General features: G+C 51.4%; 6 protein-coding genes across 6 annotated transcripts; 3 read left to right on the top strand and 3 right to left on the bottom strand.

Moving 5' to 3' along the window:
• Positions 1-375: 375 nt before the first annotated feature.
• BO82DRAFT_346502 (cytochrome oxidase biogenesis protein, Cox20 subunit) lies at positions 376-1,061 on the top strand (the record flags this gene model as incomplete). Its single annotated transcript, XM_025633757.1, has 2 exons — positions 376-730; positions 805-1,061. 2 exons carry the CDS (start codon positions 376-378, stop codon positions 1,059-1,061), a joined length of 612 nt encoding a protein of 203 aa, XP_025486862.1.
• Positions 1,062-1,097: 36 nt separating this feature from the next.
• Positions 1,098-2,417, bottom strand: BO82DRAFT_358899 (uncharacterized protein). Its single transcript, XM_025636421.1, has one exon. The coding sequence runs from the start codon at positions 2,175-2,177 to the stop codon at positions 1,359-1,361; it is 819 nt and encodes a 272-aa protein (XP_025486861.1). The 5' UTR covers positions 2,178-2,417; the 3' UTR covers positions 1,098-1,358.
• Positions 2,418-2,965: 548 nt separating this feature from the next.
• On the bottom strand, positions 2,966-4,649 carry sik1 (snoRNP complex protein NOP56). The gene is made up of 2 exons (XM_025636420.1): positions 4,345-4,649; positions 2,966-4,277 (listed from the first exon to the last, which is right to left on the bottom strand). Exons 1-2 carry the CDS (start codon positions 4,506-4,508, stop codon positions 3,146-3,148), a joined length of 1,296 nt encoding a protein of 431 aa, XP_025486860.1. The 5' UTR covers positions 4,509-4,649; the 3' UTR covers positions 2,966-3,145.
• Positions 4,650-4,771: 122 nt separating this feature from the next.
• On the top strand, positions 4,772-7,107 carry BO82DRAFT_358897 (chaperonin-containing T-complex subunit CCT6). Its single transcript, XM_025636419.1, has 7 exons — positions 4,772-4,929; positions 5,003-5,097; positions 5,154-5,175; positions 5,235-5,276; positions 5,332-5,352; positions 5,406-5,579; positions 5,639-7,107. Exons 1-7 carry the CDS (start codon positions 4,888-4,890, stop codon positions 6,863-6,865), a joined length of 1,623 nt encoding a protein of 540 aa, XP_025486859.1. The 5' UTR covers positions 4,772-4,887; the 3' UTR covers positions 6,866-7,107.
• A 218-nt stretch (positions 7,108-7,325) lies between these two features.
• On the bottom strand, positions 7,326-8,405 carry BO82DRAFT_295669 (putative histone acetyltransferase (MysT1); the record flags this gene model as incomplete). The annotated part of the gene is made up of 1 exon (XM_025631875.1): positions 7,326-8,405. The coding sequence occupies one exon, from the start codon at positions 8,403-8,405 to the stop codon at positions 7,326-7,328; it is 1,080 nt and encodes a 359-aa protein (XP_025486858.1).
• Positions 8,406-9,686: 1,281 nt separating this feature from the next.
• BO82DRAFT_295643 (uncharacterized protein) lies at positions 9,687-12,724 on the top strand (the record flags this gene model as incomplete). Its single annotated transcript, XM_025631873.1, has 2 exons — positions 9,687-9,893; positions 9,953-12,724. The coding sequence occupies 2 exons, from the start codon at positions 9,687-9,689 to the stop codon at positions 12,722-12,724; spliced, it is 2,979 nt and encodes a 992-aa protein (XP_025486857.1).
• Positions 12,725-13,010: the final 286 nt, after the last annotated feature.

Raw genomic sequence — 13,010 nt, 5'->3', positions numbered from 1 at the left:
GTGGCACATAATTCCGCAATCTTTGCTAGTGTGATTTTCGTTAGTATGAGAATATTTAAGCCTGCCTGTAAAGTTGAGTATCTCGATTGCACCTGAATCGACCCGATCTACTGTATGCTGCGGAGCCCACCAGAGTAAATTGAAATTCGACCTGCGCCATTCAAACGCGTTCGCGTTTCTACTTTACGCGTGCCATTGGTCGATCGTCCTGATACGGGGAAACTATCCGCTTTTGTCGTACCGCCGGGCAGGTCCTCGGATCGCGGAATCGTCCAAATGTCCGCGGCCTTATTGTTTCTCTGCGAAGAAGTTCCGCCCGCAATACCGTACGAGGTGATTGCTGCTGCTGCGATTGAGTTCAAACAGAATCACATCATGGCTGACGATACGCGGGGCTCCATAACCATTGCCCCCGAGCAAAGGGAGCCGGAATCTCAAAATACTGCATCGGATTTCACATCTCAAAAGAAGCTGAAACATGAGATCCCTCAGTCGCAAGTCGGAAAACTTTGGGACGCATTTGGAAATCCCGAAGAGCCTGTCAACATGCTTCCTTCTGCTGGGGTCAAGTCCGGAAAGAAGCACGCCGACATCACGGTCACCGAAGCTATGAAGTCAATGTCATTGGAGAATGCTACGTCTTTTTACAAAGCACCCTGTGCTCGGGATTCGTTGCTTATCGGAATCGGCGCCGGGTTCGGTGTAGGTGGGGTGAGGGGTGTCATTGGAGGTAAGTCGTTTCCACCGGCTCGCCCTAATTAATCATACTCTGAGCACTGGCTAATTCATTCTTTCCCATATCAGGTTTGCCCAAGATTTGGACTGCCTGTAACTGGGCCGTGGGCGCATTTGCCATTACCGCCCTTGCAACACATGAATTCTGCCAGCGACGTCGAGTACAGGAATTGGACGGCATGAAACAGGCTGTGGAGCTGATGAAGGAGCTCAAACTCAAGAAGCAGCGTGAGAAGGAGCATAAAGAAAAGGAAGCCGCGCGCCTGGCGGAAGAAGAGAGGCAACGGAAGAGTTGGACCAACCCTTCCAATTACAAGTTCTGGTAGAGTCAATTGTACCTTGCGTGGAGTCTTGGAGTATGCTTTAAGGAAATCATTGTATATTATTATATGTCATGTGGTATGCATGTCAGGTACATACATATTGTTCTATTCAAGAGCTCCATTCATGTCCTCTTGTTCGCTTCGGCTAGTTCAATGCCAACGCATCAAGCAGCGACCTCGAAATCGGCCATCTTTCCGTGCAGGATTGTTAGGTAAAGGTGGAGCAGTAGCCTCCAAAAAACTGCTAGAATGCTTGAGAATCGCACTCAATTGCCTATGTGGGCTTGGTTGCCTATATCATCACATGCTGAATTTGACTCTCTTCTGTATGGCACCACTTTGAATGCTTCGAATCTTATCCAGATCGGCACCATCGCGTCGCTCTCTTCGCTTTTCTCGTGCCTCTCTTGCTTCCCGGGTTTTCCATTCTGCGACTTGTTTCTGCCTCTTTTGCGACCTGGCCCATGCGATGGCCGCAGTAGGCTTGAAACCGATGCCATTTATCCCGTAGCCGTCATCACTCGGGTCTGAAGGGTTGTGTCCAGTAATCTCCGAGTCATGCCACGTAAGCGGATTCTCAAGCGCATCACCGGTGAGGGGTGGTGAGCTTCTCGCGCTGCGCATCTTGGATGTAGCCGATGGGTTCTTCTTGCGCGGACTAGGGGTTGACTGTCTTTTTCTAGGCGATGCCGAGATGCCAGTATTGAGATTATCAGAGTGAAGATGGCATGCGTTTTCCATCGACTCGTCTAGATTAGGCTGATCTTCAGCGTGAGAACTAGTTTCGGGCATTTCGCGAGGCCCAAAGATAGAGTCGTATAGAACAGGCCAGCATCCCGACGGCACCGAATGCGTGACAGTGCTCTGATCTAACCCATATGGAATTGGGGGAATCGGTAGACTGTCTCCACGGATGGCCAGTTCTCCTAGGCGACCGGCCACTACCGCTCGAGGACTATACCTTCCTAAGTCTTCTGCTTCTCGGAGTCTGGCTTCCTGAAGGCTGAGGATCGAGACAGTAGATGTGGGTGACGATGGACTGTACTGTTCGGTATCCTCTGACGATGCCCTCTTGCGCTTAGGGGAGTTGAAGGGCATCGTCGTCAAACTCGAAGACATCATCGCGGGGCGAAATCTGCAAGCGGATGTGGGGGCATCACAGCGCCCGAGCGCCAGTAGTTTGGGTTGGAAGAAGTACCCAGCAACTTGTAGGTTCAGGCAAGACGTTGCTCAGCGTTTTGATGAATCAATATCAGAGACGGTTGAAGAAGCCATCATGGCGAAGAAGCTGCGGAAGATTTGTTGTCATGATAGGAAGAAAGGGGGAGGGGGCTAGAGTACAACAGGGTTGGATTATCCTTGGAGGTGAAGTGAAGTGAGGGGGTTCGGCATGGCTTGGTTGGCCTGGAATATACCAGGCGGTCCCTCCGACAGACAATGAATAAGCAATGTCTGACAGAGCAAACGCCAACGTGCAGCTGGTCTAGCAGTCAATCAATCAAACATGGATGCCTGTTCAAACAACAAGGCACTCGATTTGTGTGCCGTGAAGGAGCGAGGAAAGTATAGAAAATCCCGATTTAGATTTGCAGAACTACAAGGAAATTTTAGAACGACACAGGCCTCAATCGAATAATTTACAAATACCCAGCCCGTCACGTCGTGAAGGAGAAAACAGAACATAGATGGCAAGAATAAATCAACCCGACAACGCCTCGACAATAATGACGCCCTCCTGTCCCAAGACTTGGTGGTGCTTCTAGACCTTCTTCTTCTTTTTGGACGGCTCAGCATCGCTGTCGTGCTTCCGCTTCTTCTTCTCCGACTCGCCCTCGCCGACGTCTGACTTGCGCTTCTTCTTCTTGTCCTCCTTCTCACCCTTCTCCTTCTTCTCCTTCTTCTCCTTCTTGTCCTTCTTGTCCTTCTTCTCCTTCTTGGCCTTCTTGTCTTCCTTGTCGGACTCAGCATCCTTCATCTCATCGTCGCTCTGCTCAGCGTCGATATCCATATCGGCAAGGAGAGCATCCATGGCGTTTTTCTGCATGTTATGTCAGTATATGCTTAGGGCTTGATGGAGGTAGCAATGTCTATATACGTACCATGGCAACTTCGTTCTTGGTGGGTGCGGCGCCAGTAGCGTAGAACTCCAGGCGCTCCTCAACCTGGGCCTTCAGAGCCTCTCCAAACTTGGTGGAGGGCTCCTCGGAGAAGTTGTCAATTCTGGAGGCGATGGAGCACTTGTTGGCAAGGAAGCGCGAGATGCGACCCTTGTTCTTGGGACCGGCCCGGCCAATGAAGGACGAGTGGTAGAGAAGACCGTACTTAGGGGTGTTACCCTTGGTCTTCAAGGCTCTGAAGAGAGCCTTCTCAGCACCGAGAATCTGAACAGTAGAGGCGGGGTACTTGGAGAGGTTGGTCAAGCTTCCGGCGTGAGAGATGAGGCGAGCACCAACGATCTCGCCAATCAGAGCAGCAAGGTTAGGAGCAACAACGCTCATCTTAGAAACCAAGTAGGCGTGGAGAGACTTGCGGTACTTCGACAGGCTGACAACACGCTGAGCGAAAGAGATCACGTTCTCCATATCAGTCTCAGAGATCTCCTGACCCATACTGTGCTTAGCAGCATCGATAACGCTCTGAGCAACACCCTCATCATCCTCGACGAGAGCAGCAAGATCGTGCAGCTTGTCGTCAGTCAGATCCTTCTTATCCTTGACGAACAAGGCAACCTGAGCGTAGCGCTGGTTGTCCGAGACAATCTTGATAAGTTCAGGGAAGTGCCAAGAGTACCACTCGCGCACTCTCATCGAGAAAGTGTTGATGGCCTTGTCGAGTTGGTCGAGAATAGCAATGGCCTGGATGATGTGGTTGTCGTCGCGCTGAACGGAGAACTTAACCTTGGCACGGGAGTAGGCGTGACCGAGACCAAGCTGAGCAGTGTCGATATCGCCCTCACGGAGTTGCTTGAGCAGCTTGGTGGCGTGCAGTCTGATTCCACGAAGCATATCCTGAACAACCTCGCTGGTCTCGCCGGTTTCGCAGTCGACGAAATCAAAGGCAGACTTGATGCTGCCAGCAAGAGCCTTGTCCAACAGACCCAGAACGACCTTCTTCTTCTTGTTGGGCTTGGGAAGATTCAATTCGAGGAAAGAGACGAGAGTGTCCGAGGCGACACCTTCCGAGATATCGTTGATTTCACTGAGGGCCTGCTTGTTGTTCCTGGGCTTGGTCAGTATTCTAGCGGGAAAAAAAGGCGAAAAATCCCCTCAAGGCTGGTTTGGCGTACTCAAAAGGCAGGAAACTGGCCAGCTCAACCATCTTTCCGAACTTAGCAAGGTCATCAACGCCTTCCTGAACCTCCTTCAAACGGTTGCCGACACTGTCACCCTGGTGGGCGACCTTGAAGAGAGAGTAGCCGATAGGGCCCTCCCAGAGAAGATAGTCGGCCATAGCGAAATTGAGATCAAGGCCCAAAAAGATGTAAGAAAAGGTCCTTCACGTGCGAGCGACTGAGCCCGCTTCTCAATTTCCCAGGAATATGCGACCGTAGACCGGGCGTGGAGCGACGTGGAGTTGAAGAAAAGCCTAGGAGGGTAGATTTGCAGAGTCGAGCCGTCGGAGCTCTTTTTTTTCGCAGCGGCGCTAGTGCGAACACAGAATGTGGGCTTTTTGCCAAAACCAAAGGCTCACCGCATTCACGGCAAACACCACCGCTAAGGTTTCTGGCAGTGCGGGCATCCTCTATCGGGCCTATAGCAACAGCAAGCTTGTTTAATCTCAAGTCCTTTCGTTAGGTCCTTGCTGCTGGTCATTCAATCTTTTTGCAGAAATGTCTGCGACGCAATTACTCAACCCCAAGGCCGAGTCGAGGGTATGAAATCCACTCCCCTCCCCCTCCTTCCAATAGCCCCTCAAGTGGCCTCGCAGAAACTAACGGCTCACAGCGGAGAGCGGAGGCTTTGAAAGTGAACATTAGCGCTGGTGAGGGTCTCCAGGATGTCTTGAAGTCTAATCTTGGTCCCTCTGGAACGTTGAAGATGTATGTTTGGTGTCCCTGATAACTTTCCAACTTCTTATTAAGCTAATAGTTCATAGGTTGGTGGACGGTGCAGGCGGAGTATGATTTATTTCCTCCCAACCGATCGAGTGAAGGTCTAACAACAAGGTTTCAACCAGATCAAATTAACTAAAGATGGCAACGTTCTTCTCCGTGAGATGGTAAGTCTATCTTGGTCAGCGCCTTTCTCCATCGACTAGAGACTAACTGCAATAGCAAATTCAAAACCCCACGGCTGTGAGCTATCTTTCCAGTCATATATCGAAAACTCCTTTCTAATCACCTCAAAGGTTATGATCGCTCGTGCTGCAACGGCTCAGGATGATATTACTGGCGACGGAACGACGTCTGTCGTCCTGTCGGTTGGAGAGCTCTTGAAGCAGGCAGATCGCTACATCTCCGAGGGTCTACACCCTAGAGTCATCACGGATGGTTATGAGATTGCAAAGAACGAGACTCTCAAGGTATGCTATCTCGGAAAATTTTATAAACCTTTGGTATACTGAAGTATGATGGCATATAGTTCCTCGACCAGTTTAAGATCGAGCGAGCCATCGATCGCGAACTCCTTCTGTCCGTCGCCCGGACGTCCCTCAGCACAAAGCTGAACAGCGCCCTCGCTGAGAAGCTCACCCCCGATATTGTCGATGCCGTCCTCGCTATTCACAGAGCTCCTGAGAAGCCCGATTTGCACATGGTTGAGATTATGACGATGCAACACCGCACCTCTTCCGATACCAAGCTCATCCGGGGTCTCGCTCTTGATCACGGCGCCAGACATCCCGATATGCCTAAGCGCGTGGAGAATGCTTTCATCTTGACACTGAACGTCAGCTTGGAGTACGAGAAATCTGAAATCAACTCCGGTTTCTACTACTCATCTGCTGAGCAAAGAGACAAGTTGGTGGAGAGTGAGCGCAAGTTTGTGGATGCCAAGCTACAGAAAATCGTAGAGCTCAAGAAGCTGGTTTGCGGCAACGATCCTAAGAAGAGCTTCGTTGTCATCAACCAGAAGGGAATCGACCCCCTGAGTTTGGATGTCCTTGTCAAGAACGGAATCTTGGCTCTCCGGAGAGCTAAGCGCAGGAACATGGAACGTCTCCAGCTTATTTGCGGTGGTATTGCACAGAACAGCGTGGAGGACATGACCCCCGATGTTCTCGGCTGGGCTGGTCTAGTCTATGAGCACCAGCTTGGTGAGGAGAAGTACACTTTCGTCGAGGAAGTCAAGGATCCTAAGTCTGTGACTATCCTCATCAAGGGCCCCAACCAGCACACTATTGCACAAGTGAAGGACGCTGTTCGTGACGGTCTACGCTCCGTTTACAACACCATCGTCGATGGTTGTGTTGTTCCCGGTGCCGGTGCGTTCCAAGTGGCCTGCGCCGGTCATCTGTCGTCCGACGCCTTTAAGAAGACTGTTAAGGGTAAGGCCAAATGGGGTGTTCAGGCTTTCGCCGATGCACTCTTGATCATTCCCAAGACTCTTGCAGCCAACTCGGGCCACGATATCCAGGACTCTTTGGCGATGCTTCAAGATGAGCTCGCCAACGGTAACAACGCTGGTCTGGACCTGACCACCGGCGAGCCGATGGATCCTGTGCAAGAAGGTGTTTTTGACTCTTTCCGTGTGTTGCGCAACTGCATTGCCTCCAGCACGGGCATTGCCTCGAACCTGCTACTTTGCGATGAGTTGCTCAAGGCCCGTCAAATGAGCAGACAGTCAGGACCTGGTGGTATGGAGGAGTAATGTGGCTCCTACAGACAAGGCATATTATGTAAAGCACTTCTGTGAATTTCTTCATCGGTCTGCAGGTTAGAAAAATACTCTACGTCGAAAATATGCTCAAAATTTGCCATACTGATGCATTTTGGCACATCTTAATTGAACTGAATATAATCCACAGAGCTCGAACTCCATCAGAAACTAGTACCGGGGTACTGGCTTAAACTAACATAATTTGTTTCGATATGTGCTGATGGAGGTTTTCTGATTTGTCCTCGGCCGCGGCGTGGTTCTCAAGGCCTTCACATTGTGTCGCAAGGCCTGGGACTCATATACACGCAAGTCTTTCTCGGCGGAGTTATCGAATCGGGATCCAATCATACATGGCTTTTTCATACGGTCAGTAGCGTATGTAGATAGTAGTAATACAAAGGGCGCTGTTCCACAGACGGGCATACAGAAAGAAGCATAGCTGCAAGAGAGACTATCCATCGCCGCTTTCATTACTGTCCCCATTGCTCTCTTCGTCCGAATCGGTCGGAGCCCATTTACCATGAAACCCCTCATCTTTAACCGGGTCCCACAAGGCCATATGATGAGACTTGGCCCATTCCAGAACGGTTGTCTTTCGTACTGTTACAATTGAGTCACCTCCAGCGCTAGTCGCTCCAGATGAATCCTTTGACTTCCGCTTCTTGGCCGGCGTGGCCGGCTGCACTACTCCCAGGCCCCTGAGAGCTGTGATGACGTCCTCGGTCAACATGCCCGTTGCCAGACCAATGTCCTGCACTGTCATGAGCTCATGGGCGAGTCTCTTTTTCGAGCCCTTAGGGGACTTCGACTTCTGTGGCACAGCAGAGTCCTCTGCGTCCTCGGCCTTCCAACCATGTAAGAGCAAGTGTCTGGCTACACGCTCCTCCCAGAAGCGCGCGTAACTCTTGCGACCCATCTCGCTCAATGGTCGCTCCGGCCCGCCGATCAACCCACTGTCGCGCTCCCAGGAGCTGATCTTATAGCTGACCCCCATCAACAATTTCCCCAGCTGCTTGTGCTGGTAAGGGGGGAAGACCAGGATGCAGGCGAGATTGTTGGCATCCCAGGAGAGTTTTTCCTTCGAGAAGAACCCCAGCACATGGTAGGCATCGGGGTCGGCGGGGTCGGTGAAAACGAGGAGGTAGTAGAAGAAGGACACGACATCGAAGAAGACCGACTTGTGATCAAGGAACAGTTTCGCGAACAGGGAGAGGTTCTGCGCGTAGAGCTTGTGATGCTCGCCGTCCAACTCCCATACCGAGTAGCCTCCTTGTTCGTAGACCTTGACCCCGGGCGGTGATTTCCGGTGTGGGCAGAGGCGCGTGTGTTTCGCGTAGGCGGGCTCGTCGCACGAGTAACGGAAGCACCAGCGACAGACGTACAACCTGTCTGTATCCTTACTCACTAGATCCTCCGGGTATATGGACTGGTACCAGGTCTGGAAAAGGAGATCACCGAGTACGACGTGCTTCACGTTACGTTCGGTCGTGGAGGCCGGCTCAGCACGCGTCGCGGGATCGCTGGCGGCCATTGAAGACGGGCAAATCCAGCACGAGGAGGAGCGCTAGGCTTCAGAATTGCGATTGAGGAGGGGCGGAGGGCTCGAGATGTTGGGTGAAATTATTAGGATGACCCCTTCTATGCCGGTGAGGGTGTGATGTGAATGTATTTCCGTATGTTGGCCATTGGAATGGGTGCTGGAGTGTACTGAGGTGTCGAAAGTACTCCCAGATCGGGATCGCTATGGATTGATTAGCCTGAATAGGATTCAATTCTTATCGAACCAAACACACGTAGTTGCGGATTTCTTTGTCTTGACAATTCGCTTTGTTTTGCCTTTTGTTCAGAATATTCGTCTGCACATGTCTCGGACTCTATACATATTTTTGTAGTGGTGATGGCATATAGAAGATAGGTACTCCGTACTCCGTAGTTAACGTAGAATGTACTAATTCGCAGCCGCAATGATAAACGGGTCATTTGACGGGCCTCCTGGAGGCCAATCAGCAGACCTGAAAGGCGGGGGATGCTTTTGAAACTGGAAAAACGAATGGAGCAGCTTCTCCAATGGTTGGTTGAGTGCTTGAACTGATTTTACTACCTAGGTTTGACTGTTTGACTGTGCCAGAACTGAGGAAGCCTGGAGAGGGCCCGGCCAACCTTGAAGTGTTCCCCTCCTCTTCCCTCAGTGGAGACTGTCTGATCGACCTTCTTCACATCCCACTTTCAACCAACCACTATAACCCTCCTCCCTTTTGTCTCCAATATTTCGTTGCCTGGATCCTGCTTGCCTTGTTTAATCGCTCGTATTCAGTTCACACTGTACCGGCTTTCTCGTATGACGACGGATGATTGCTCTCTTTCAGGGAACCTCGTTTGTTTGAACTAGAGGCAAATCCGAGCTGCCTAGTAGATTACATACGACGACGAACGTTAACGTTAACTTGACTTACTACAACCACCACCACTGCTACTACTAATCACCCGCTCATAGGCAGCAGCAATAGTGACGACTACAGGCTTTCTGTGCCTTGTGCTTCTTTTGCCTCCACGACTTTCTCTCCTTATCACCTTTCCAAGGTCTCTCTCTATCTCTTTATCTACTAATAGTTACTCTGTCATTTCTCGACATCGGCATTTTGCATCTACCCGCTCGCTGCCTATCCCGTTCGGTCCACTACTCCTCGGATATCGGTATCGCTCCTTAGCGACCTTCAATCTACAACCGTTTATCGTCTTTGACTGAAATCTGTTCTTTTAGCGGCTTTGGGACGGAGTTTCTCTCTCCCGCGACCGCCCGCTAGCTCCAGAGATGTTGAAGCCTTTCCAAATCAGAGATCTCCACCAGTCCTCATCATCCTCATCTCCAAATGAGGCCGCAGATCTAGACCGCCCCCTGTCTCCAACGAGACGCCGGGGCATCGTGCAGCTGTCGGCGTCTCAGTATGATAACTTATCTTCCAGCCATCCGCGAGCCCGCTTGACGTATCTTGACGAAGATGATGGGGAGCTCATCACGGTACGAGCTCATGATCCTTGACCGTTACATTTGAGTACTGACATGTTGTATGATGGTAGGTCGGTTCTTCTCTTGAGCTTTCACAACGACTTGAGGAACCCGTTGATGCAGAGCTCGAATCTAAAACAGCCCCCCAAACGGCCCTCGAACCTATGCATATTTTCGACATCCGACGGTCAAATTCAGTCACGGAGCTGTGGAAGAAATTCGAATGCAAGCAGGACACCCAGGAGACAAAGGAGAAAAAGGATGCGTCAACCGAGTCCACACCTGCAGAACCCTCGGCATCAACCACTCACCAACACCAGACAGCAGAGGGCTCAGATTCTCCACAGAGAGATGCTCACGCAGCTGATGTCGAGGAGTCTGAATCGCTCCTGGATGCATTCGAGGCTGAAATGGCCAAGTTTCTCAGTACTTCTCAGCCTGCAACAGGTCCTACACCCTCCGCAGAATCCTCTTCCTCCTCGCAGTCATACTCAGAGTCAAGATCGACCAGGCCTCAGAATGCAACCGAAGCATTTACTCACGCAATGCATAGCTTGATTGGCGGGGCCGAGTTGCTCAGCTCTGGGGTAATGTCAAGATTGCCTGAGATTGAGAGACAATTGCAAAACGCCCAGAGGGCCATACCTGAAAATGTTGGGGTCTCTGTGCAGGGAGCTCTTGCAGCCGTAGAAGCTCAGCTCAGACAAGTGACCAATTCATTAAACAACTCTCCAGCAGTGACTGCACAGGCGACCCACATATTAGAGGGCGGGCTTCCCACGGCCACGAGTACAGTGGAAAGCCTGCGCTCCATGGCGTCCGAACTTGGCAACGTTGGCCACACATTGTTCGAGGCATTCGAGGCAGAGCTTGGCTGCAATTTGACCAGGCCACAAGAGCAACCTTCCGCTTCATCCGCAGAGCACCGGAGCTCCGATGATCTGGTGTCAGACAGGAATCCCGAAGTCACGCAAGCAAGTAGCACGGAGACCAGTCTTGAAACGACAGACTTAACTACGGGCCTCGAGACAGAGAAATCAACTACGAAAGAGAAAGACAAGGCGAAAGATGCCGGGTTGCAGGAAGGTGCGGCTCAGCCTAGGATGTCTAACAACTCCGACTCTAGTGGCCCCATCTCAGAGCCGCATCAGACTCAATCCATCCGCTTACCCGATTTCCAACCTCATATGCAGTCCATGCATCATTCCCGACGCCGCCCTCACCCTTATCCACCTCCGGCTCCTCATCATCATCACCATTCACGCGCACCTCCATTTCCTCCTTTTCTTTATCACCCGCCACCTCCACACTGGCAACCACCTCCTGGAGTCCCTCCATCATGGCCATTCTCAACACTACCGGAGCTCCGCAGTGGCTACCCCTCTGGACCTCCTCCTCCTCCTCCACCACCACCTCCTCCCTTTCATCTGAATCATCATCCTTTACAGTCGCGGTCACACTCACATCAAGGGAGACACCAAGGTCGATACCCATTCGGGTCCATCAACTTCCCGGATGTGCCGGCTGACAATGATACGGGCCCCACGGATACCCCTCCCGCAGCTTGTCATGCGCGTGGTGTGCGACCCTCCGAAGAGGGTACAGCATTGTTCATAGGCAATGTAGGCTTCGATGTCAGTGAAAAGATGATTACCGATGTTTTTGCCTCAAAAGGGTTTTTGGTTGAGGTCCACCTCCCACAAGATTCTGGAACTGGGAAACATGCTGGGTTTGGGTACCTGCAGTTCCCAACAGTACATGCAGCAAAGGCAGCTTTGGATGCTCTACAGGGTGAACATATTGACGGACATGCCATCAACCTGGAGTTCAGTGATCATTCGCCCATTCTCGGGTTACGACCACAGAAAGCTCAGTCACAACCTGAATTAAGCCATCCAGTGGCTAGTGCTACTGCCCATACAAAACGGCCATCAGAGCTTCAGGGATCCGTGGCGTCACCTGCAGGGCACAGTGCCGACGAGGCTTTCGCGAAGCGCTCGGTGCCCTTGACGGTGGCGGACCTATGTTCCAACGATAATCGCAAGCGAGGCGATGTGGTGTCCTCCGTGAATGGTCTGGAAATTCCATCAGATGAGGATGCTGATCAGCTCAACATCCTTTATCCATCACTCCTCCCTGAGGGTTCTCCGCAGCCTTCAAGGTCGAACAGCATTCCATCAACTTTGTCAGATTTGACTGCAGAGGTCGAGCAGCGTCGCTTCCCGCCAATTTCTCAGCTAGAAGCGCAGTTCCGTGCTATGGAATGTCACCAAACCGCGCGGGCTCAGGGTAAAAACCCAGACGACGGCTCCAAAAGTTTGAATGGTGGATTAAAATCTTCATCGTCATCATCGAACATTCCGGATACGTTTCCAGAAACCAGCGGCGATGCTGCTAAGACGGTAGACATCCCTTCCTTAAGTCACCATGTGCCAGAAGAGCTTGAGAGTCCAATTGGACCTCGTCGCCATGGTCGACGCTCGAAGTCTATGAAGCATCCTCACCCATCCTGGAAGGGTCATGGTGTAGGTTCTAGCCAAGTAGAGCCGGGGCCATCTTACAACTCCTTTGGCCGCCCAAGGCCAGGTTTTAGTCACCGTGCCAGACATGACAGAGAGCCTGAAGGCACCCTTTGCCAACTACAGCTAACCCCAACCATGCGGCAAACCAGCATTGATGCATGTGTGGCTACATTGGTTGATTTGGGCTATGGTGGTGCAAGCGATGGCGGTCTGCAGCGCATCGCTGTGTATGCTGCAGCTGCAGATGCCAATGTGCTTGACGCTATTGATATGATCGAAGAGGAACGCAAAGCCTATGAGCAACAGGGATCCTCCAAATGACGAGTTATGGTATAGCAGCAATTGTTTCTGGTTCGTGCTATTCGATATGACTGCGATTCGCTATGATTGTGCGTTCCGGCTGGTCTGAGGATTTGTTTTTCTTTTTGGGATTTCTTTATCAAGATTGATGATAGCACTCTACTCAGAATTAAAGCTAGCTCTCAGGTATTTGTTTTCTCGTGCCTTGTTCAAGCGAACACCAGCAGTAGAAGTGTAGGTACTGCACAGCATATCTATAGTCTGTAGCTTGTAGCGTCCGGTCACGGCGGGCGGAGCTGAATCATCA

The sequence above is a fragment of the Aspergillus uvarum genome, assembly GCF_003184745.1.
Source record: "Aspergillus uvarum CBS 121591 unplaced genomic scaffold BO82scaffold_80, whole genome shotgun sequence".
Classification (NCBI taxonomy): Eukaryota; Fungi; Ascomycota; class Eurotiomycetes; order Eurotiales; family Aspergillaceae; genus Aspergillus; species Aspergillus uvarum.
This window is presented reverse-complemented; position numbering and strand designations above follow the sequence as displayed.